Source organism: Protopterus annectens, chromosome 4.part0 (assembly GCF_019279795.1).
Source record: "Protopterus annectens isolate FY-2018-M chromosome 4.part0, PAN1.0, whole genome shotgun sequence".
NCBI lineage: Eukaryota > Metazoa > Chordata > Ceratodontiformes > Protopteridae > Protopterus > Protopterus annectens.
In genome coordinates, this window is record NC_056733.1 from 1,980,530,577 (window position 1) to 1,980,552,853 (window position 22,277).

The 22,277-nt window shown below is 37.7% G+C and overlaps 1 protein-coding gene across 3 annotated transcripts in view; it reads right to left on the reverse strand.

Moving 5' to 3' along the window:
* Window positions 1-295: 295 nt before the first annotated feature.
* FLT4 (fms related receptor tyrosine kinase 4) overlaps window positions 296-22,277 on the reverse strand; it is a 1,292,248-nt gene continuing 1,270,266 nt past the window's right edge. Inside the window, exons 29-30 of one of the 3 annotated variants that reach the window (XM_044069598.1) lie at window positions 18,914-19,002; window positions 296-1,474 (exon numbers count right to left, since the gene is read on the reverse strand). In XM_044069598.1, the coding sequence (XP_043925533.1) occupies window positions 1,291-1,474; window positions 18,914-19,002 (273 nt within the window). In that variant the 3' untranslated portion in view covers window positions 296-1,290. Of the gene's footprint in view, window positions 1,478-18,913; window positions 19,003-22,277 lie in introns of all 3 variants that reach the window. The other 2 variants (XM_044069597.1, XM_044069599.1) reach the window with 2 other exon arrangements.

Genomic DNA, 22,277 nt, shown 5'->3' on the forward strand with positions numbered 1-22,277 from the left:
CTACATCTTGTTTTTCTTTCTGTATGTATGTTTGAAGCAGGGCTACAGTAAAACTGAGCACAATGTATCATATCTGTCCATAAAAGGTTTTTTCATATTCTAGTGAACTTTTCATATTTTATAAATATCTGAATGGAAAGTTTTTTTTTAAAGACAACTGTCTTCCACAGTATTTTGCATAAAATAAATTGCAACATAATGGGGTATTAAAAACAACAACAACAAATGGCACATAGCTTGTAAGGTAATTAGAATGGCACATATGATAGGTAAATATTTTTTTTTTATTGCAGGTGAAAAAATATATATGTATATACATACACACATATCAAAACATTACTTTACTATACCCCATGGCATTCTAGTACAAAATACTGCATATGTATTGGTGATATTTATGGTACAGAAACTAATTTTCACTTACACCATGCCACCATATATATATCATGCTGTTGCGTGTTTCATTTATTACTCTTTCACATACAGTTTAAGAAGTGAACTTTTTATTCTACCTTATTTACAATAAAATTCATCAAATAATGGTATTAAAATATACTGTAAAGATATGCAGTAACAACAAAGAATATGTCATGTCGACCAATGGATTCTTGAAGCAGCCCTGAACCACATCACCCAGTCAGTAGCATAAACATCATGGAGGACTTGCTGCAGCTGCACCTGGTTCTTGTCTTGAAGGAACCTTAAAATATAGCTTTATACAAATAAGCAAACTTCCCAGACTGACAGTATTGATAATAGCAGATGAAGTCCTGAGGCATTTGCTAGCCATCTGTGGTTATCACTAGAGTTCAATATCGGAGATAACATAATTGCAGATGTTAACTAATTGGTAAGAATGGGGAGCAGTTCCAGCTGCTAATTTTAAATATTCTTGAAGGAAAATGATCACTTTTATGGATTTAGATGATGAGCAAGTTTTTGTTCCATGAACAAGTCTGTGTTGTCGTATTTACGAACCATATTGCTGATGTATGTTGTTGTTTTCATTAACATGTTCTTTTGGGAAAACTACAACTTGGAACACACTCATCCAGAAAGCAATTTAATTAATCATGTGGTGCTTCATGTCTTTGCTTCCTTCATTTTTAAGTGTCTGTAGGTTTAGCAAAACATTTAGTCATTGCTATAATATAGCCATCGTCCTTCCATTTTGTTCAGGTACATATTTTAAGTAAACAACATGAAAACATAGTTTACAAATGAAGTATATGGCTGCCTTCCAGATAAAATAAGTAATTTTTGCTGTGCTCCAAGGAAGAACTGTACCATTTAACATTTATCTGTCACTGAAGAGGGAGGGCTATGGACGGCATCCATTTTCTTCCCTGAATGTTCTTTCACCTCTTCATTTTCTCTGTTTAAAAGTATCTCTCCTGCTGCTGGTGATTGCTGACATCTACCTGTTTGGTCTTTGTGTTCCGATACAACATCTGTGTCGCTGGTAGTGTGTGTACTGCTGAAATAAAAACAAACAAATAAATAAATAAGTAAATAAAATAAAATAAATACATATATACGTATTCTTGTGTAATGAGTGTATGCCAGGCTAGTTTAGGACTTGTCTTTGCATTAAGGCTGTTCCAGGCCAGTCATTTCAGAACTAAGGGTTTAATTGTTTTTCTATCACAACTCATCTGTTGTAGTTGTGTTCTTAAGTACAGTGTATCTGTTGTTGCCTTCCCGTTATGATAATTTGACAACATAATTCCCTCTCTCTCCTTTTATTAGCTGTTGGCAATAAGCACAATACTATTATTTTGCAAAGTTTCTCCCCTTAAACTACTCACCAGGCTGAAAGACCTTTGACAAAATTGGTTAATATTGAGTGTACCAATACCGCTTGGATTGATTTTAGTATCAAAATAGTAATTTTTTTTACTATAATTAGTTTACTGGTTCTTGCTGTTGACAGAAGAAGGTTTCCAGACTAGTTGTCTTGTATTGAAATTTAAATACTCAGTTGCAAGTCCACCCAAACATTTTTCTAAACTGAACTCCATGCAGTTATAGTTACCCTGCCCCACAGTCATTTCTGTTGGTATCATGGACCAACACTTCTCCACAAATTCACTAGACAGCCTGATTGAGATGTGTATCTTGAGATGGTGTAAGAATTGCCTCATGTTGTCTGATGATCATCTATTACTCAAACAGGATAACACATTTTGTGATATATGTACGTATATAATAACCTTGGAGGCAAAACTCTCATGCGCAGTAAACTCAGAAGCCAAAATCATCAGCAGTGGAACCCACATCACATCTCATCAAGGACATTACAATACACATAATCCATCATATGCTGAGGTTCTAAAGATTAACTTGCTTAAACCTCAAAGAACTCCAAGACACAGCACAGGCACAAAGCATAGTCAGGAAATTAAGTATACATCCTCACATAACACAAAGAGTCCGAAAGTCACAGATGCTGGGCCAGTAAAATAGGCACTGAACCAACCAGACATTCTTATTATAGGTGACTCCATTGTAAGACATACAGATGTCCCTCTTATCAGGCTGAGCAAGGAAAGAGTGATGGTTAGTTGGTTGCCTGGTGCCAGGATCCATCAGATCACACATGCACTCAAGTCCATGAGAAACAAGTTACCAGTATGACTGTCATAGTTCTTGCCACAGTCAATGACTTGAGATGTACCTCCCTGGACCATATGACGAGCGGCATGATGGAGCACTCAGGCTATGCTTCCAAGGCAGGTATGAGCTTAGTATTGAGCAGAATTCTACCTTTCCCAAGGATGATGCTGTGATATAAGAAAAAAATAATTGACTTCAATATTTGGCTTAGTTTTTGGTGTCATTCAAAGTGGGTCCAATATTTGTCAGCCTGGGAGGATATGATCGACAGACCACTCTGCTTTGCTAGGGATGGCCTGCATCTGTCCCCTCTAGGGTTATGATTATTGGCAAAGATATTGCCCACTCCCATAGTATATTTTTAGGCCATGCCAACCTGATAAACCTGTCAACATAATGGAACAAGCAAAGGAAAATATAAAAGTGTTACTGATCAATGCTAGGAGCCTGAACAAGAAACTCCACTCCCTACAAGCATTTCTCATCCAGGGGGGCATTGATGTCTGTGTAGTGACTGAGACATGGTTTAAAATAGTGGAGAACGTTCTGGCTGTGCAGGGCTATAACACCTTCCACATATCTAGACCAGCTACTATTTGGGGGGGGGGGGTGGAGGTGTCTCAGTCTACATCCAGAAGATACTTACATTAAGGCTGGTAAAGCAGCATAATGCACTAGAGTTTCTTCTTCATGTCCAAATAACCATCAGAAAGTTCTGTACATATATTAGCTAGCTGCAAAACTCCCTCTATGACAAAAGAAAGCCACAATGCCTATCTATAAAAACTAGAATCACTCAGTGTTAAACCCAATACCATTTTCCTAGGTGATCTAAACTATCCATCTATAGGGCAGGAAACCTACACCACCAGTATTGCACAAGCACAGATATTCCTGGACTTTGTCAATACAAATTCCCTGGAACAATTAGTCAGAGTAGGGGGAATAACATTTTGGATCTTGTCCTTACTAATATGGGGCATATTGCACCATCCCTGTGTATCTTCATCACTTTTTAGGTCTGAACTTAATTATTTGCAATACAACTGAAACCAGAGTTCCCTTCTATCCAAGGCATTTTTAGAAATTTAAGACAAACTACCTTCTCCTAAGTGATATATTGTCAAACTTAAAATCCCCACCAAACCCAGCTAACTACACTGAATAAGCAGAAACATACACCGCTATACTATACCAGGATGTAAATAGCTACATAAATGCAGCTGTACTCGGTAGGAACAAGTGCAGGGCAAAACCTATAAATAAACTCAAATGACCAAACCATAATATCAACATGCTTTATAATTAAAGGAAAATAAGTTTTACAACAAGTAAGGAGAGTAGTTCCTAGAATATTAGAGCCCTGGTCACTGAAATAAACAAACAACTCAGGAGCATAGTAAAATCTATCAAAGGCAAGTTTGAGACTAAAAGAGCTACCCAAGCCAAAATTGATCACAGCAATTTTTTAGTTATATTTATAATCTCAAATGCATGGTCCAGCAATGTGCTGAGCCGATTGCAAATGATGTTATCTAAACTGAGGCTGTCTATATGGCGGACCTACTGGCTGATAAATTTAATTCTAACTTTACCCCACTCTCCCCTCCATCTGTCCATCAAGATATACCTGAAATTGGCTTGCCAAAACCAAATCCTAAAAATGCTACCAAAAACTAAAAATACTGCTTCGATGTGTCTTGACAGTATCCCTGGATGCAACTTAAATAGCACAAAGCACAATTTAACCACACCGCTAATAACATTCTTCAATCTCAACAGCCATACAGGTTTTGTGCCAAGTGAATGGAGAACAGCTACAATCATTCTCCTGCATAAGGGAGGATCTTGCACAGACCCAGAAAATTACAGACCCATAAGTCTGACCAGCCTTACCCGCAAAACCATGGAAAGACTTATCATGGAATTAATCAATCAAGACATAAGGAATCACCAAACACTGGACCAGTCTCAGTTTGGATTCATCAAGGGCAGGTCATGCTTACTTAAACTGGTGGATTTTTTTGAACAGGTCACCAAAGCAATGGATGAAGGCAAAATGATATACACCGCATACCTCGACCTGGCCAAAACTTTTAACAGAATTCCACACTCAGACATAGTGGAAAAGGTAAATAAAATGGGAATTAACTCCTATCTCACCTGCTGGATTGCAAACTGGATCACAGATAAGGTGCATATTATCAAAATAGGGAAAGTCACCTCCCCAAACAGACCAGCCACCAGGGTTCGTGTGTGGGACATGTCCTGTTTGGCTTCCACTTTTCTGAAGTAAAAGCCAATACCATAGGGCTCTGGCTGACTAAGTTTGCTGATGAATGCAAGCTAAGGGCAGTCATTGAATTCCCAAATGACTTAGCCATCCTGCAGGAAATGCATTATTGTATCCTTTGGGACATGCAGACACATGCAACAACTGGAATGCCCACAGAGATACCTTACTAAAAGGATACAAGGTCTAAACAACATGTTCTAATTAGACCAACTGAAAGCCATGTCACTATATTTGATATCCTACAGACTGCTAAGAAGTGACCTGTATCGGGCATACAAGGCATTCTCTGACCCATTACTAATGGATTTACTGCACATCAGCCAGTCAATGGCATTGTAAATACTTGGTCTAGGGATTTAAATATTTTTCTGCAACATCAACAGAATGGTTTGGAAGGACAGGTATATCTTACAGAGGATACCACTGCTGTGGAACAGACTCCCATTTCTACATAAAACAACAACTGCCCATATTCAAGTAATGCTTAGACCTATGGATGGGAAATGGAAAATTTACACAGGACTGCCCTTGTACTACTAATGGACAGAGGCAGCTGCTAAATGTTTTATCCCATGCATGGGTCCCCTCAAATTATCTAGGTTATCTAGATCCTAGTTATTCTCATTAGGGGTAATATATAAATATTGACCATGGGATGGGTAAGGCCAATATATAATAAAATGGGATAGGTTATTTTGAGTTCAAAAAAAGGAAATTGGCTAGTCTTAAAATGGCCTGCAAGGGCAGCTAGCCTAGTACTTATAAATGAACCTATGAACCTACACAGACAGATAACTTTGTTGGCTCAAATAACCTTGTAAATGAATTAATTTTTTTGGAATAATTCGAATATTAATTTGAATATTAGTAGTACTGTAGTAAATCACGGAAAGAAATGTAAATTTACTTTAAAAATAAATTTAATTTCCCTTCTGTTTTAAACCCTGAAAATCAGACAACAGACTCACTGCTGTATTTTCTAAACTGCAGTTCATGGCTACATTAAGAGAGTCTTGCAGTAAATAGCCACTGGCAAACAGGATGGACCTTATAGCATTACAGACTGTCTCATAAGCTGTTGGCCACAGATCAGAATATCAGAATAGCAGAATATGCATACAAACTCAAGATCCTCTCCCAAAAGAAAGTCCTTTTTGCTGCCAATGTATGCATGCTTTGAAGCGTGTCTCCCATTGTAGTGGCAGTTGTGTTATATGTATGTTCAGGACTCCTTTCCCCTGACAAATAGCATGGACATGTTCTGCTATATGTAACACTCGACAGCCCTAGAAAGTGGGAGTTGTTGTTCTTTATGTATACTTAGGTCTCCGTGAGGCAGCATCAGTGCTGCCCTTACATGCATGTTGAGGCCGACTTAACTTATTTACAAAATTATATAGGTAGTCATGCTGGCATATATAACACAGGGTAATTTACAATTATTTTTAAAACTGCAACATGATATGCTAGCACAGATAACAATATCAGATATCCTGACTACATAAAAGCACTGCAGTGGGCCTGTCTCTACATTGTAGTGACTGGCTTATTACAGTCAGATCCACACCCCCTCACCCCAGATCTTCCATTGAAGAGCAAAAAAAAAATGTTGGCTCCTTCTACTGGCACACTTACCTGGTAGCCAAATGCATGACCCCCCCCCCCTTGCTCCAGGTATGCAGGTCCCATTTCTATGCCCTACCAATAACCCTCCTTCTGCACATTTTATTTAAAAAAAAAACTTCTTCTTTTAAACTGTAACAGTCTCATTACAAATCTAGCAAACAGTTGCTACAGCCTATACCCTGCCTGCTGCATAGAGTGCTACAGCAGTCTCATTTTAATTAAAAAAATATATTTTCTTTTTGTTTACCCTTAAAACTGTCACAAACTGTTTGCTACAATGTAGCAAGCATTTGTCACAGTTTAGACCACACATGGAGTGCCACTGCACTCAACTGCAAATGGTATTGCATTAAGGAGAGATCTGGATCAGCTGTTCGCATCCTCCAACCACTTTGTATCCAGGACAGATGCCCTTCTTGCCCCATCCTAGCTACACTACTGTATTTTATTATCCAAAAAAGCATCAAGTCTACTATACCAAATTTTCCAGATCATACTTATGACTAACCTATTTTATGTGTCACCTTTTCTCATATTCTTATACCTTTCCTATATTATCATATCAATTTTAATATTTTTAAATTATCCTTAGTGAATTCTTACTTTAATATATTCCTTTTTAAATATTTTTGTAAATATGTGCATATATATTTTAACCCATACAATTAATGCTCTGTAACAATGCTATATAATTTAGTTATAGCTTTCATCTTATTTCACTGTTGTTACTATGTATGTATGTAACCTGGTGTGAATGGCCACATTTGATTAGTGCTCTGTCCCAATAAACAACATTAAATAAATAAATAAATAAATCATTTTACAACTCTTCTACATTTTATATCGCATGCTCTACCATTTCGTCTTCTCCACAAAACTACATCTTTCATCCTTTTGCTTATATTTCATTAGCACTTTCACTTGGATTTTTTGTAACAGTAGCCTCCATACAAAATATTTTATTTTATGAACATTATTCATTTTTTTGTCTATTCTGTATTGCTATCTTTTCATCATCCTTTAAATTTTGCCAAGGCTTTATTACATATCATTCCATAATATTTTGTATAATAATTTTTTAGTCTTTATTCTGCAGTTCAGGTCTAGTTTCCATTCTTTTATTTTCTCAATATACACCTTAATTTTTAAAGTATCAAAATTATTTTTCCTGCCTTACACTGTTTCAGACTTCTTCATAATTTTCCCATAAAACTTTTCCTAGTAGATTATCTTCTTTACCATGTTTTACTCAGATATACCATAGATGTAATGAAGACAGGTGTAATAATGGATGTATCAGTCCCAAGCCACCATCTTTTTGTATATTCTATAATATTTCACATTTAATCAGATTCAACCTGGATCCCAAAATAAATCCAAATGTCATTTCCAAAATGTTCTACTTATATTATTTTGGCCACCTAAAAATTCCTTCTCTATTCCTACTTTCTTGGTATATGCACATTTAATAAATACACTTTTTTCCCTATGGCATTTGGAATCTACGGTCCATTCCTAAAAGCTTCTGACATTCTGTTAATACTCTATTCCACTGTTGATTTGTAATTTCATGACATTCTGTGTTGATTCTTCATCAGAAGAATAGGAAAGTACTTATTTTCAGTTACAGATTTATACGCCTAAACGTTTAAGTGCTATTTTATTCAGTTTACTGTACTTTTTTACTATTTAGTTGACAAAGCAGGTCTAGTGGCTGCAGCCATGCAGCAGTTAGTATTGTTGTCTTACAGCAAGAAGTTCTCTGGTTCGAATCTTGGCTGGAGCGCCCTTTGTGCAGAGTCTGCATGTCCTCCCCTGTGATCGAATGAGTTTTAAAGACATGTAGGTAGGTGCATGTGTGTAAGTGTATGCCTTCTGTGAAGGTTGGTTGCCAGGCTGGTAACTCAACACCATAAAAACACTACTGCTAATCAGTCTGTGGACTGGTGATCCACTGTGGTGACCCTTAACTGGGAAAAGCTGAAAGACATTGCATTGCTAGTTGAAAAAGCAGGTCTGTTGTGTTCGTACAGTTGTCTTGGGTTACTGCATTGCTAAAATGTTTATGGTACCTGACTTAGTGTTGCACTCTGCTTTTCCTTAATGTTGTTGCTATTTTATAAATTTTCTAGGTAGTTGTTGGTCAAATGTTAACTTTCTAACAGCCAGTAGTAGTAGTAGTTCTGTGGTATTATGCAGTTGTCTGGGTTTACTGCATTGCTGAAGTGTTTCTGGCATCTGATTTAATGTTATCCTCTTCTTTTCCTTAGTTCTGCTGCTATTTTGTAAGTTTTCCATGTGGTTGTTCTTCAAGTGTTAACTTTCTAAAAGCCAGTAGTAGACTTCATACATTTCAACCTCTTTGTGCAAGACATCTGACAGAGCCTAAAATGATGGTGGGACAAAGACCCAAAAACAGGGACAGATTTTAAATATTGCTTATAAACTAAGAGAGTTGGTAGAATAATAAGATTTGTATTAGCATTAATTTTCTGAAGGACATGAGGTCTGAAACCCAAATATCTGTCATTATTTAGTGACTTTAATCCACTGTGATTTGCCAGAAACCATAAATTTTATGAGGAATGGACCAAAAATATAAGGCAAAAATCTGGACATTCTGCAAAAATCTGGACAGTTGAGAAGTATGTAAAGTAGTTCTGTGGCAGAAAATAAATTTCTACTGTATTCTGAAAGTAGGCATTATTGGAAGATGTCCTAGCTAATTTTGTATTTTTTCTGTGCTTGTATAAACAGCACTAAGTGCAAACCCAAACAGCACAGTGCAACCATGCATAAATAGACACAGGCTTTTCAGTACGAAATTCTCTAGAAAACAAAACCTGGTCATTACATTATAAATACGAGCCATCTATAAAAAATCTTTAAGCCACATCACCTTAATTCATGAAATGCATTGTTTTCATTTGAACATCAAACTACTTAAAGCTTTTTTAAATCAAATAATATTAAAATTATTTTACTGTACTCTTGGAGTAAAATGAAAGGTCAACTAGCTTGTCCACCCTCAGATGTCAGCTTCATAGCTCATGATATACTAAAGTGGTGTAACAATTGCCTGATGCTCACAGACAATTGATTATTGCTTATCTCATAGTTATCTGCATTTGAAAGATTAAAGTACTTAGCCAAATTGGAGGCCCCCTATCACAAACAAACATGACTTGTGAGCATTTTATACCACCACCTCACTTCACATATACACACAACACGCTATGATGACTGATGATGTTAAAAAGTCCCTGCCTAAGCCTCCAAGACCCAGTAAATCTGGTGCACATAATAAATCAAACACTACAACACCTATTAGCACCAACATAGTAAATGGTCACAAAGTAATAAACCACTCCAAAACTAGTACACATAGACAACTGTCTAACAAAAGTGTACTAGTGACTGGTGACTCTATTATCAGACACACTGACTCAGGTCTCATGAGGCAAGATAAAGAGGATGATAGTGAGTTGCCTTTCAGTAGCCAAGATTTCAAATATATCAAGGGCCCTAATAACCCTTCAGTCAAACAAATATGATTATGACATAGTAGTGGCCCATGTGGCTATGAACAACCTGGCACATAAAGCACTGAGGGATATGTACATACACATGACAGAGTTCTCTATGTATTTCTCAAATTCAGGTAAGACCCTGGTTTTGAGCAGAATCCTTCCTTCTTGAATGATGCCTAGGTACAAGGAATAGATGACTGGCTTCAGCAACATGCTGCATAGTTGGTGGCATTTCAGAGGGATCCGCTATGTGTAGCATGGGGGGGGGGTATGCTAGATAGTCGTACTTGCTTTGCTGGGAATGGCTTGCTTCTTTCATTCCAGAGCTTCTGCGTACTGGCTAAATGTCCCCATAGTTCTGTGTTCAGGCAGCGTCCAGTTTATGGGTTTCCCAGCCTAATAAACAAAACAACTGTAGTACCAGACCACATCAAGGTGGTTTTGCTCAACTCTAGGAGTCTAAACAGAAAATTGCCTCTTAATGAGGTCCTACTGCATTTAGAGCACATAACATGTGCATAATAACAGAACCTGGTATGAAAGTACAGAAAGCTCTCCTTCTGTATCCGTATTTTGCACCTACCACATATTCCAGCATGATGGTAACTGTACTGGAGTATCCACATTTCTTAAAAGCCGTATTACTTCCAGAAAGTTCCCTAGAGACCCCCAAACTGAACTCATTGAGATCCAAATCACACTAAATAGGGCGAACTATCAAATTATAGCATGTTACATGACCCATTCTATGTTTTCAGAAAGCATGGTAATTTCCTATATACACTGGATGAACTTCTGATTAACAAGAATTCCACTATCCTAGGAGACTTTAACTAACAAATGATAAACTGCGATACGTATTCATCAACTGGAGGTTATACCCAGAAATTCCTTGATCTGTTAAACAAAAACTCTCTGGAAAAATTGACAAATGACCCAGTAGAGGACAAAATATTCTTGACTTTGTCTGTACCAACATGACATTGATATGCAGTATCACCCTTGTACTCCCTTCCCCATTTAAATATAACCACAAAGTGGTAACCTTTTCCTACAAAATCTCCAAACAGTTGCAAATATCACAAAATTCAAAGACTTCAAATGTACTAGCCTTCTGCAATTCTATGATGAAGACACAAATTTCTAATTTACCTGTAATACTCAAGATACTGACACAGCAAGTAGTTACTCAAACAAACTCTAGGACCACCTGGATAAATGTATTGATCTAGCAGTCCCAACCAGATCCAAACAAAAATTTAAAAGCAAACCAGCCTTGGGATCCAGAAGTGTAAAACAAAAAAATACAATAAAAGAAAAAAGCTTCTTCAAATCAGGGCTAACAATAAAAAGTTATTGAAGGTACTAAAAATCATGATCAGGAAAACAAAGGCATCCCATGTGCTTTCTAAAGTTACTTTTGGAAACTAAGAAACACCACCTATTATTGCTCATAACTTATCCAAAATGGCACTACTTACTTGGATCCAGTAGATATTGCCAACATAGTAGTTAACAAATTCAGTGCAGATCCCTGAAACAAAGCCCACAGATCCTGTAGAATCTCACCCCCCATCATAACCAAAGAACACTTGTAAAGGGACTTTCCAAAATTAAAAACGCATACACCCAATTGCTTGATAAACAGTACAAAACATCAGTAGCATAGCTAGCATGGGGTGAGAGGAGCATACATAGTGCAAAGTTTTGAGGGTGATCAGCCAATCCTGACCACTCTTTAATTTAATACCAGCTTTTAAAGTCGGTATTGCATTTGCAGTCAAACCTAAGCACTGTAGCATTCAGTGTGTGGTCTAAACTGTAGCAACTGCTTGCTACATTGTAGCAAACAATTTACTATAGTTTAAAAGTAAAAAAAAAACAAACTTTTTTTTAACTAAAACCTGAGCATTATAGCAGCCTGTACAGGTAAGGTATAAACTGTAGTAACTGTTGGCTCCATTTGTAGCAAGCAGTTTGCTACATTTTAAAAATAAATGTTTTTTTTAAACTAAAACATGAGCACTGTAGCATTGCATGCAGGCAGGGTATAGCTGTAGAAACTGTTTGTTACAGTTTAAAAATACTTTTTATTTTAAACTAAAACATGAGGACTGAAGATTTCAGTGCAGGCCGGCATAAACTGTTAACTACAGTTTAAAATAAGATTTTTTTTAAATAAAATATGTCATGAGGGTTGGGGGCAGGGCACAGAAAGGGGACCTGCATGTTTGGGACTGGAAGAAGGGGGGTTTGTTTCATTCATCTGGCCACCTGGTTGGTGTGCCAGTAGAAGGAACATCCATTTTTTTTCTTTTTTCTTTTGCACTTCACTTGAAGATGGTTCATTGTGCTGGCACATTGTGCTAATTGAACCAGCTATGCTTCTGCAAAACATGACTAGTGGACCCGCACCTACAACTATTTAACCTGATCTTCAACATGGGTTTTGTCCCTAAGGTATGATGCACAGTTGTTGTGATGCCACTTCACAAAGATAGACCCACAACAGACCCTGAAAACTGTAGGCCCATTAGCCAGATGAGTCTCAACTGCAAAGCCATGGAACATATCATAATTTACCTTATTAGTTATGATATCAAAAATCTTACAAGACTTAACCACCAACAGTTTGGCTTTATTAAGGGTAGATTATGTCTAATGAATCTGGTCAACTTCCTGTAGGGGTTGTCACAAGCTGTAGACAGTGGCCATGCTGTCTATACGGCATACCATGACCTAGCTAATAAACAAGCTAAATTATCTCCAAATTGACCCCTACTTATTTAGGTGGATGGCAAACTGATCATGTAGGTGATCAGTGGTATTCTTCAAGGCTCCATGCTGAGGCCTCCACAATCTGGCATCTACTTCATAGTTCTTCAACTTACAAATGGGGAATCTCTTGGTAATCAAGTTTGCGGATGACAGCAAACTTGGTGTCATTCTCAGATCTCCCTCTGATGAACAAAAGCTCCAACATGAACTCACATATGTCAACAACTGGTCCTCAAAAATGGATTAAAACTAAAACTAAAAAGTGTAATATCATTACATTTGGTAAACAATCCCTTCATTCATCTTATACTATAGAAAACACACAGTTCAAAATGAAAGCATTATGAGAGACCTTGGAATATTGGTAGATAATTCCCTTCCCTTTGGCCATCATATTGCAACAGTGGTTAGGAAATCCTTTTATCTGTTTCAGTTGATTGCAAATGGTATTTCATCTAGATTCAAAGAAGTTCATAGCCCTCTGCATTCTGCATTCTGCATTCTGCATTCATTAGGCCAATTATTGAACATAGCTCCCCTTTGGAGATGTATCTTACTAGGCCAAGCAACTGGAAAGATCCCAAAGGGTCCTATTAAAAAAGATCTCAGCCTTAAAGGACAAGAGCTACCAGGAGAAGCTGGAAGCACGGCTCCTGTTTTCAGTGTCTAATATACTCCTTAGGAATGATCTGTGCCTTGCTTTTCAGGCCATTAGGAATACAGTAACCTATGACCTCCTATATATTTACAAATCATACTGTCTGACACTAGAACCAGGAATTTAAATCTGCTTCAGCAAATAAAATATGGTGGAAAGACAGATTCATTATACAGCACTCACCACATCACTGGAACAAACTTTCACATCAATTTAATCAACGTGATACACTTTTGTCTTTCAAAAAGGAGTTAGACATCTGAATGGTGATCCCCATATTCACTCCTGGTGTGACTGGCCTGCTAGTTCTTAAAAAAGGAGGTAAGGTCCATGGATGGGTACTGGCAAGGCATAAATGTCCACTTGGCTCACTTGATTGGCATTTTCTATGATTCTGTGATTTAAACCTTATAGCCATTATACTTATTTTTGTTGTTGAAGAAATTCCTCCTAAAGACATCATCTCTCCATATCCTTTACTTTTACTTCTATAAAGTATCAGTCATGCATTTGCCAGCCTTTTTCTATTTATTTTTATTACCACATCCTTCATCCATTTTTTATCATTAATTATTATAATGCCATCTGCATATCCCTGGAAAGAATCTACTGGCTTAGTGGGAGCAACAGAGAATGAATGAATGAATGAATGAATGAATGAATGAATGAATGAATGAATGCATAAATAAATAAATAAATAAATAAATAAATAAACAAATAAATATTGGCATTCCCACTCCATTTCTAGTTATCCATTTTGCTGCTTTCATATTTCCTTATACTTAGTTGTCACTGCATTCAACACAAATAATATCCCTCTAAGTGAACAATCGTGTTTTACTCAACATTTTACATTCTCCATCTATAAACCACCCATTGACTAATGTTACATCTAATGTATTAATATTATTATTATATATTTTCCTCAGCATATTTTTTATTTTACCACTCAGCTTATATTATGGTATTACATGTCACATTCTTTGATGATGAGCAGTTATATTATATGCGTTCTTGACATCACAAGCTAACAGCTTCCAAAATGCTTTTTCTCCTTTAATAGAGTGAATAACATTTTATAATTGTCATATCTTTTGTTTTCCTTTAACTCCAAATATTTCATTTTAAACTTCTATCCTTTCCAAATCTGTGTTGTATAATTTGCATGTATAACTTATAATTAATATTACTTTGAATTAATGGTCTCCATTTCTAAATATTTTTGTTTCCTCCTCTTTTTTCTAGGGTAGATTTATCTCTCCTCTATTCCATTATCTAACCATTCATTTATTGAAACTATTGGTATGTGTTCTGATTTTCTTCCATAGCTTTACAGAAAACATATACCATTCCATCTGGTATAGGTTCTTAATCACTCTTAACTTCCATAATTAATTTATTTAATTTATCTATTTGTTGTAAGTCTTTCTGATATTTATTTTGATTTTGTACTAAATTGTTTTGCTCCCTAACAAATAAGTCAGCTCTGTGAAGCCCCCAATACATGAGTAGAGATTTCCAGTGTTTAGAAACACGCACAAACATGAGGAGATATTGAATCAATTATTTATCTGGTATAATATTTTTGTGCTTCTAGGAAATAGATCTGAAGATGTTTACTCAATTTTCAAAGAACAGGCTAGTGACAACAGATCTGTGAGTGAGTGAGTGAGTGAGTGAGTGAGTGAGTGAGTGAGTGAGTGAGTGAGTGAGTGAGTGGTATTCTGCAGTCACTGCTAACTCACTGACCACTGCAGCACTTGCGTTCTTGGTCATGTGAATTGAACTATGAAAGTCATGGTTAGTATTAGGCTCAAGAGATCCACAAGCTCTGAGTGAGGATTCTCTGCTGTATTCATACCTAGGAAGCCCAAAACATGATCTTTTGGGCCCTCTCTCTTCGTGCAGGAATGACAGTCACTTAGGCACGCTCGGCTCTGCTATAGTAATGGGAACTCCCTGAGATGCTCTGAGAAAAGGCTTCTACTTTATTTTGGCCCTTAGGGCTTGGTCCATTAAAAAAAAACACCCAATCCAAGAGCATTACAAGAAGTTCCCTTAATAGTCCACCAGGAGACAGTCATCCACATAAATGAAAAAAGTAATATCCCTGTCCTTTAAAGTTTCTGCCACACACAGTACCTGGTACCTTAGTAAATACTCTTTGTGCAGAGGAAAGAACAAGTGCTCACACATTTTACTGAATGTGGTGCATTTTGTTTGGACTGTAGAAGCTAATGTGCCCAAAAGTTTTGTTTAATCCCAGTGACACCATCCAATCACTATTTGGAACCTGATATACTGGATTGTTTTTTTTTTTTTTTTTTTTTTTTTTGAAGTAATTGAGTCCTAAACATTGGAGATAAGTCTCCTATCTTGTTGAAACATAGAAAAAGGTGGGATCAGAACCCGGGACCTCTGTTTGAGGAAGAGGCAGCCCTTCAGTCCCTTTGAGGATGATAGTTTGGGCTTACCCCAAGAGTTTTTTTTTGTGGAAACTGCTTGGTCCTTTTGCAAGCCCTTTCTGTGAGAGGATCTAAATACTCCAAGACTTGGTCTGCTATGGCCATGTCTAGAACCCAGTGGTTCATTGTGATTGTTCTACAAGCCACTAAACTCACAGAACTGGCTTCCCACATGTCATCATAGACAACAGTAAGAACTGTGAATGCTGGGTCAGTTGAGTTATCTTCTTCAGAGGCTTAGCCTCCAAAACTGGGGAGGCAACACTACCAGATACCAGGAGTCCCCGGTTATTGTATTAGGGGATTTTTCTTCCTAGAATACTGGGGTGTCCAGGAGGGTTTTATAAAGGACCTGTATTGAGGCCAGTGTCTGCTTTCTTTTTTGGTGGTCCTCAACCAGGTCCTGGGGAATTGTCCTACAATAATTTCTCTCTCCAGAAGGGGAGAAGGGGGCAGGTTGGACGACTTGAAGGATGATAGCCTGAGATATGCCATCCTGTGCAATTCAAAGTCCATTGTAGAAGTCATACTAAGGTTCTTAACCTCATCTTTCTTGACCCTAATATCAAAGTAGTCTGTCAATTTTCTAGTGCTTGACTGACTAGGGAAAACTGGAACATGGACATGTGAAACATATGGTTGTGGAACCTAAGCTTCAGTGGGGGAGAGCAGAACATCTTTTTGCCTGTCCTGGCCAATGCCTTGGAGTCTTTATCTGATGGTAACAAAGAATGAGGATCTGGCTTGTAGCACTTATGCTGGGCTGAAGAGATCACAAAGGAAACTTTGCTAGGATACTTAGATGGAATCTCACTCCACTAAGCTAAGAGCTAGGAGCTTGGAAGCAGAGGAGCAGAATGTAGATACCTCCACATTTCAGAACTAGCACTAGTAAGGATGGGCTCTGTGAAACTGAGGGGGGCTAATCCAGTGCTTCTTATCCCACTTGAGAGATAACTGAATAATGCATCTTCTGTGGTATAGTAGAATAAAAATAGGCCAGTCCAGGAAATATTCAATTAGCATAAAGGTGGGAGTCTGGAGGAGTTATCAAAAGGGGACTACTTTTCCTTGTCTGTCTTGGAGGTGTGGGGTGTTGTTCCACTGAGTCCTCTTTCCAGAATACTGTGGGATGGGGGGTGGGGGGAGTGGTGAGAAAGTCCTCCCAATGGTAGCTTTTGAGAAGCCCAACTCTTTCATGTTAGACATGTGGGGAGACTGGGCATGATACAGAAATACTCTAGAAAGATGACAGAGCCCCAATATCTACAGAAGTGCTCACTACAGGAACTGCTAGGACAGAAGAGGCTGGCACACATATATTCTCTAAGGGTGGTTGCACTCATTTACAAGGTGAGGTCTTACCACATGCCTGAAGGTTGATGAATGTCTAATGTTTGGAGTTGTTCCAATGGTGCTGGTGTGGGAGGATGCAAAGGAGCTTCTCCAGCATGGGCCACTGAGAACATGCTTAGGGACGTGAGACACTGCTGCATAGGAACAGACCATATACAACTTTTCTTTAGGTGCTACAGCTATGGGGCAAGTGGGATAAAAACTGGAATTCTCACTCCTCAAGTGTATTACAACAGATGTACCTTTTGTAGATATTCCATTATGTGCTGATGATGGACATAAGTGCAGCCCCTTGCTAGTCATATAATGACCATTAGAGGATGTGACTGATGTTTGGCCTAAGATTCCCTCACTCTCTTATGTTGTCTGACACTAACCATGGGTCACAAGAGGGATCCTCCTGCAGTTTTTGTGGTGGGCATCTTCAGCCACAGCCACTGTCATAGAACTGAAGTGGAGCTCAGGATTATCCCAACTCCACCTACAGTTGCACTAATGCTAGACAGCACTAGACCAGTCCAGACCAGAGAGAGTAATCTGGCAGCTGCGGGAACACTAAGAACTTTCAGCTTCTTATTCATTAAATGCAGCAACTCTCAGATGACCAGTGTCAGTAATGACATCCAAACGTTATGAACAATAGAAATGAACTAGGGAGCACAGGTGTTGGGTGGACTCTCCCACCCCAATGTGCAATGCAATGTTGTGTGCTGGCAGGAGGTGTGAGAGACCCAGAGTAGTGGGATGAGAGACATTTTTGCTGAACTGGTGATAGCAGAAGAGTACAACTTAACATTTACCCACTACAGAAGGCTTACACCTTCAGATAGTTAATTTTACAATTTTAAATCTGGGAATACTTATTGTGCATAATGAAAACAAAACACCCTAATACTCTCTAAGTAGTCTGTCTTGGAGACTGATTCAGAAGCAAGAAGCCTGAACTCTCAATGCCAGACTTTCAAAGATGAATGCTATACCCTCACCATATTGTTGCATCATATAGCCCTCCTTCTCAATCTTCTAATAAAAGAGAAGAACAGTAGGGAGTTTATTTCACTTTTACTTCGCAGAGAGAGAGGGTAAGGACTCAGTAGCAAGAGTGTGATACTGTTACCTTATAGTAACACTGTGACAGTAGGGGACTGACCAGAAAATTGTGACAGTGTTATTTTTTAGTAATAGTGTGACAACAGAGGATTGACCAAATACTTGTGACATTGTTATTGTTTAGTAACAGTATGACAGTAGAGGACAGACTAAAGATTGTGACCTGTTACCTTTTAGTAGAGGTGTGACAGTAGAGGAGTGACCAGATGATTGTGACACTGTTACCCTTTAGTAGTAGTATGACAGTCAGTACAGAACTGACCAGATTATTGTTTTACCTTTAAGTCATATTGCAACTCATTAGCCATAATGAGCTTGGGGCATCACAGTGTTTCAGCAAGTGTGCACTCTTGGTTTCTAACTGCTGTATATTGCATCAATTACTGGTAAATCAGTTATGCGCTAAAATGATATAATTCTTCCACATGAACGTATGATTCAGCAGTTATTGCAACCTTAGCCAAACATGTTTCTGTACCTGAACCCTCCTTCTTTCCTGCGTTTGCTGTTCTCTATCCTCGTTAACTCTTCTGAAGCCAGCACCATCCCACTGTCGGTCTGATTGTCCTGGAATGACCAGAGTCTTTGATAAATATCAGCTGTACTAACTCAAGACAGTCATAGACAAGGAACATTGATTTGAACTGGAAATGTCACTTTTACATAGATTCAATTCTGGAGAGAACACTGAATATTATTAATGTACTGTGGAACTGCCCTTTCTGTGAGATTATGCCAAGTACATCAACTGTGATATGCAAAACAATATTAAAACTGAATGACACATAAATGTACCCTGAGCGCATTCTGTTTTCTTAATATATTCCCTTTATACAAGGTTAATTTTCAAAATATGTTCTGCCACTTCAGAGGTGATGCTAAGACTGATGAACACATAAGCAGCAAGTATCTAGGACAGTAAGGATAGATTCAGTAATGTTAAGTGAATGACGGGAAGCAGGACATATGCAGACAAAAGTCAGGAAGCAATAATGAATAATAATCCAGAGCTGGAGGAGGAAAGTATTAGAAAACCGAAGAAAAGCAAAAGATTTGAAAGAATAATTATTATAGGGGAATTGGGATGACTGGTTTCTAGTCAGCATAAAAGGACTTGTTTAATAAACTTAGCATGTGTTATACATAAACGTCTGTGACGCCTGCTTATAAAAGCAGCTGTCTCTGCAGAGATAGCCTCATGTGATCAGTGAGGAGGGGGATAGTTAGTATGTGAAACTAGAGGGATGTCATTTTAGATTACCCACCTTAGTGGGGCATAACACAGTAAACAGGACTGTAACCTGGGTAAATACGTAGGACATTATATGACAAATGTACAACAGATCAACTGGCATAACCACACAAATGACTATAATAAGAGCTTCTATTTATGTGAAAAGGGTGGTAAACAAATACAGGAAGCACCCAAGGGAAGTGCTGTGAAATACAGTAACAGAGGGGGTACACACAATCTGAGGCAGGGGTGCAGTATTATAGCTAGCAGCTAAAGCATTAAGAAGCAAAAAGTAGTCATGCTAGTCATGCTATTCCACGTGGCCAATGTAAGTAGCACAGGCAGAGACACATGGGTAATATGAGTAAAACAGGCAGAGCATCAACAGGCGACATCTTTCTTCACTATCATATGACCTGTCAAACAGATAAAAAAGTATATTTTGTTTCCATTACTAAACAGTTTACAAAGTGAAATTCAAGTAATTTATATTGAGGTTAATATTCTTGTTTATTTATAAAACTGCAGCTTTAATTAATAGTTGAACAAAGGACATGAGCACATATACTTCTTTTGATAATTACAATATTACAGTGTGTTGGTCAATATTATGAAAAGAGTGCCAAACTGTCTGTGTCTGTAATGCTGACCTAGAAATCATGTTGGCAGACACAGATCTTGGTAATGGCATCTGTCAATAATTTGCGGGAGCATGCAGAGGATAGTTGGTTTTCTCTGAGGGATGGGAGGATTAGTGCTCAGCATGTAATCTGAAGTTTGTTCATCACTTACCTAACAAAGTAGTTAAAACCAACTACAAACTCAATCATCTACACAAAGCTAGGCCCTTTCTCACACCCCTGGCACACATGACAAAGCACAGATACTTCTACTACTATCCCTCTTTTATGCATACTCCATTTTAACTAATTTGAAAACAAACTACTCAACCAAACAGGACTTTGCTTCAAGAAAACTGCTAAATTTGCAACTGGCCTTTCCAGTAGACTGCATCACTCTTAATTGGTTAGAATTCCCTAACGTCCTCCTTCACTCAGAACTAAAAATATCCCTCATAATGCTAAACCTTGCACACAATTACTCAGTGGTCCACTCCTCCAACAGATCTGCATTCAAAAAAGAAAATCCTTGTTTGAATACAAAAATCACACAACATTTCGGGGGGGAGCAATCTTTACGTTAAATACATAGCCCAATGTTGAAATCCTCTACCAGCCTCAATATGGCATGTTGCAACCTTAAAATCTCATCTAATAAAACACTTTATGCATTTGTCACAACTCTCCAGATTATCTCTCTACCTGCTTTCCTTTTTCATGCCATTCGGCTTAATATCCTTATTAAGTACTATTATATTTACATGATTATTTTGTTATAAGTTTACCAGCAATCCTCACAGATCTTGTGAGAAGTATTGCCATCTGTAAGGCTCATTCAGTGCTAGCAACCAACACATCCAGATTCCATTTTACAATCTTAATTCAAATCTTTCTTTCTGTACTATAAAATTTGTACATGTCCTCTGGTCTGCTAATCATATTTTAATACCAAGTTAATTGTCTTATTGGCCTCTAATCCCTAAATCCTTTCATGTACTAGCAGCTACTACCGACATTTACACAGCAGGTTGAAACAGAGACATTAAACTTATCATCAAATACACTAAAAATGCTTTAACAACTGTACTGCATTTTAGCATTCTCTTGTATTCATCCTATACTCATGATGACAATATGTCTATACATGTCAAAATAATAAACATTCATATGAATTCTGGCTTCCATATATACACACATCATCAATTATCCATTTACCTATCTGATTCTGTACATAACAGAATATAATTTAATTAACATGCTTCATCGCTTTTGTAATTTGATGTTCTGCTTGTTGTACCCTTATGCAGTTTATTCTATGCACTTGTTATTTTTATTATGTGAACCTTTTCTTCCCCGGCCTCTGCTGAAAAAAGGACACTGCTTAGTCTGACCATTCTGGTAAATAAATAAAAGACAGAATGGCATTCTAGTATACAGGGTGGGAAGAGTATAACTGAGTGTGCCTGCCATCCATAGACAATGGAAGAATAATAACAGCAGTAATGCAGTAGGATGCTTTAATCTGCAAACAGAAACTATAGTCTGTCAAGTATGTCCCCAACACACACATACATCCATGACTTGGGTTGCCAGAAAGAAAAGAAATACACCTATGGAGAGAGCATTGGGTTACTGGTCTAATTTGGTTGAACTGAAGTCAGGCTGTTCTCGGCCTAAACCCAAGACAGCAAAGGATACTAGATTCCAAGGGATATACCATAATTACAGGAGCCGTGGTTGGGAGGGTGACCTAATGGTTAAAGTGTTTGCCTTGCAAACACAAGGTACAGGGTTTTAATCTCACAATGGATAATTGGCTATGCTTAAAATGGCTCGCAAGGGCAGTTAGCCTAGTACTAATCTATAATATATGAACCTAAAATAAGCAAGGAGACACAAATACTATTCTGCTGCAAAACAAATACTTTCTAAAAATAATGACGTACATCACAACAGTCACTGATGTAGCATTCAACATATGAAGAGGT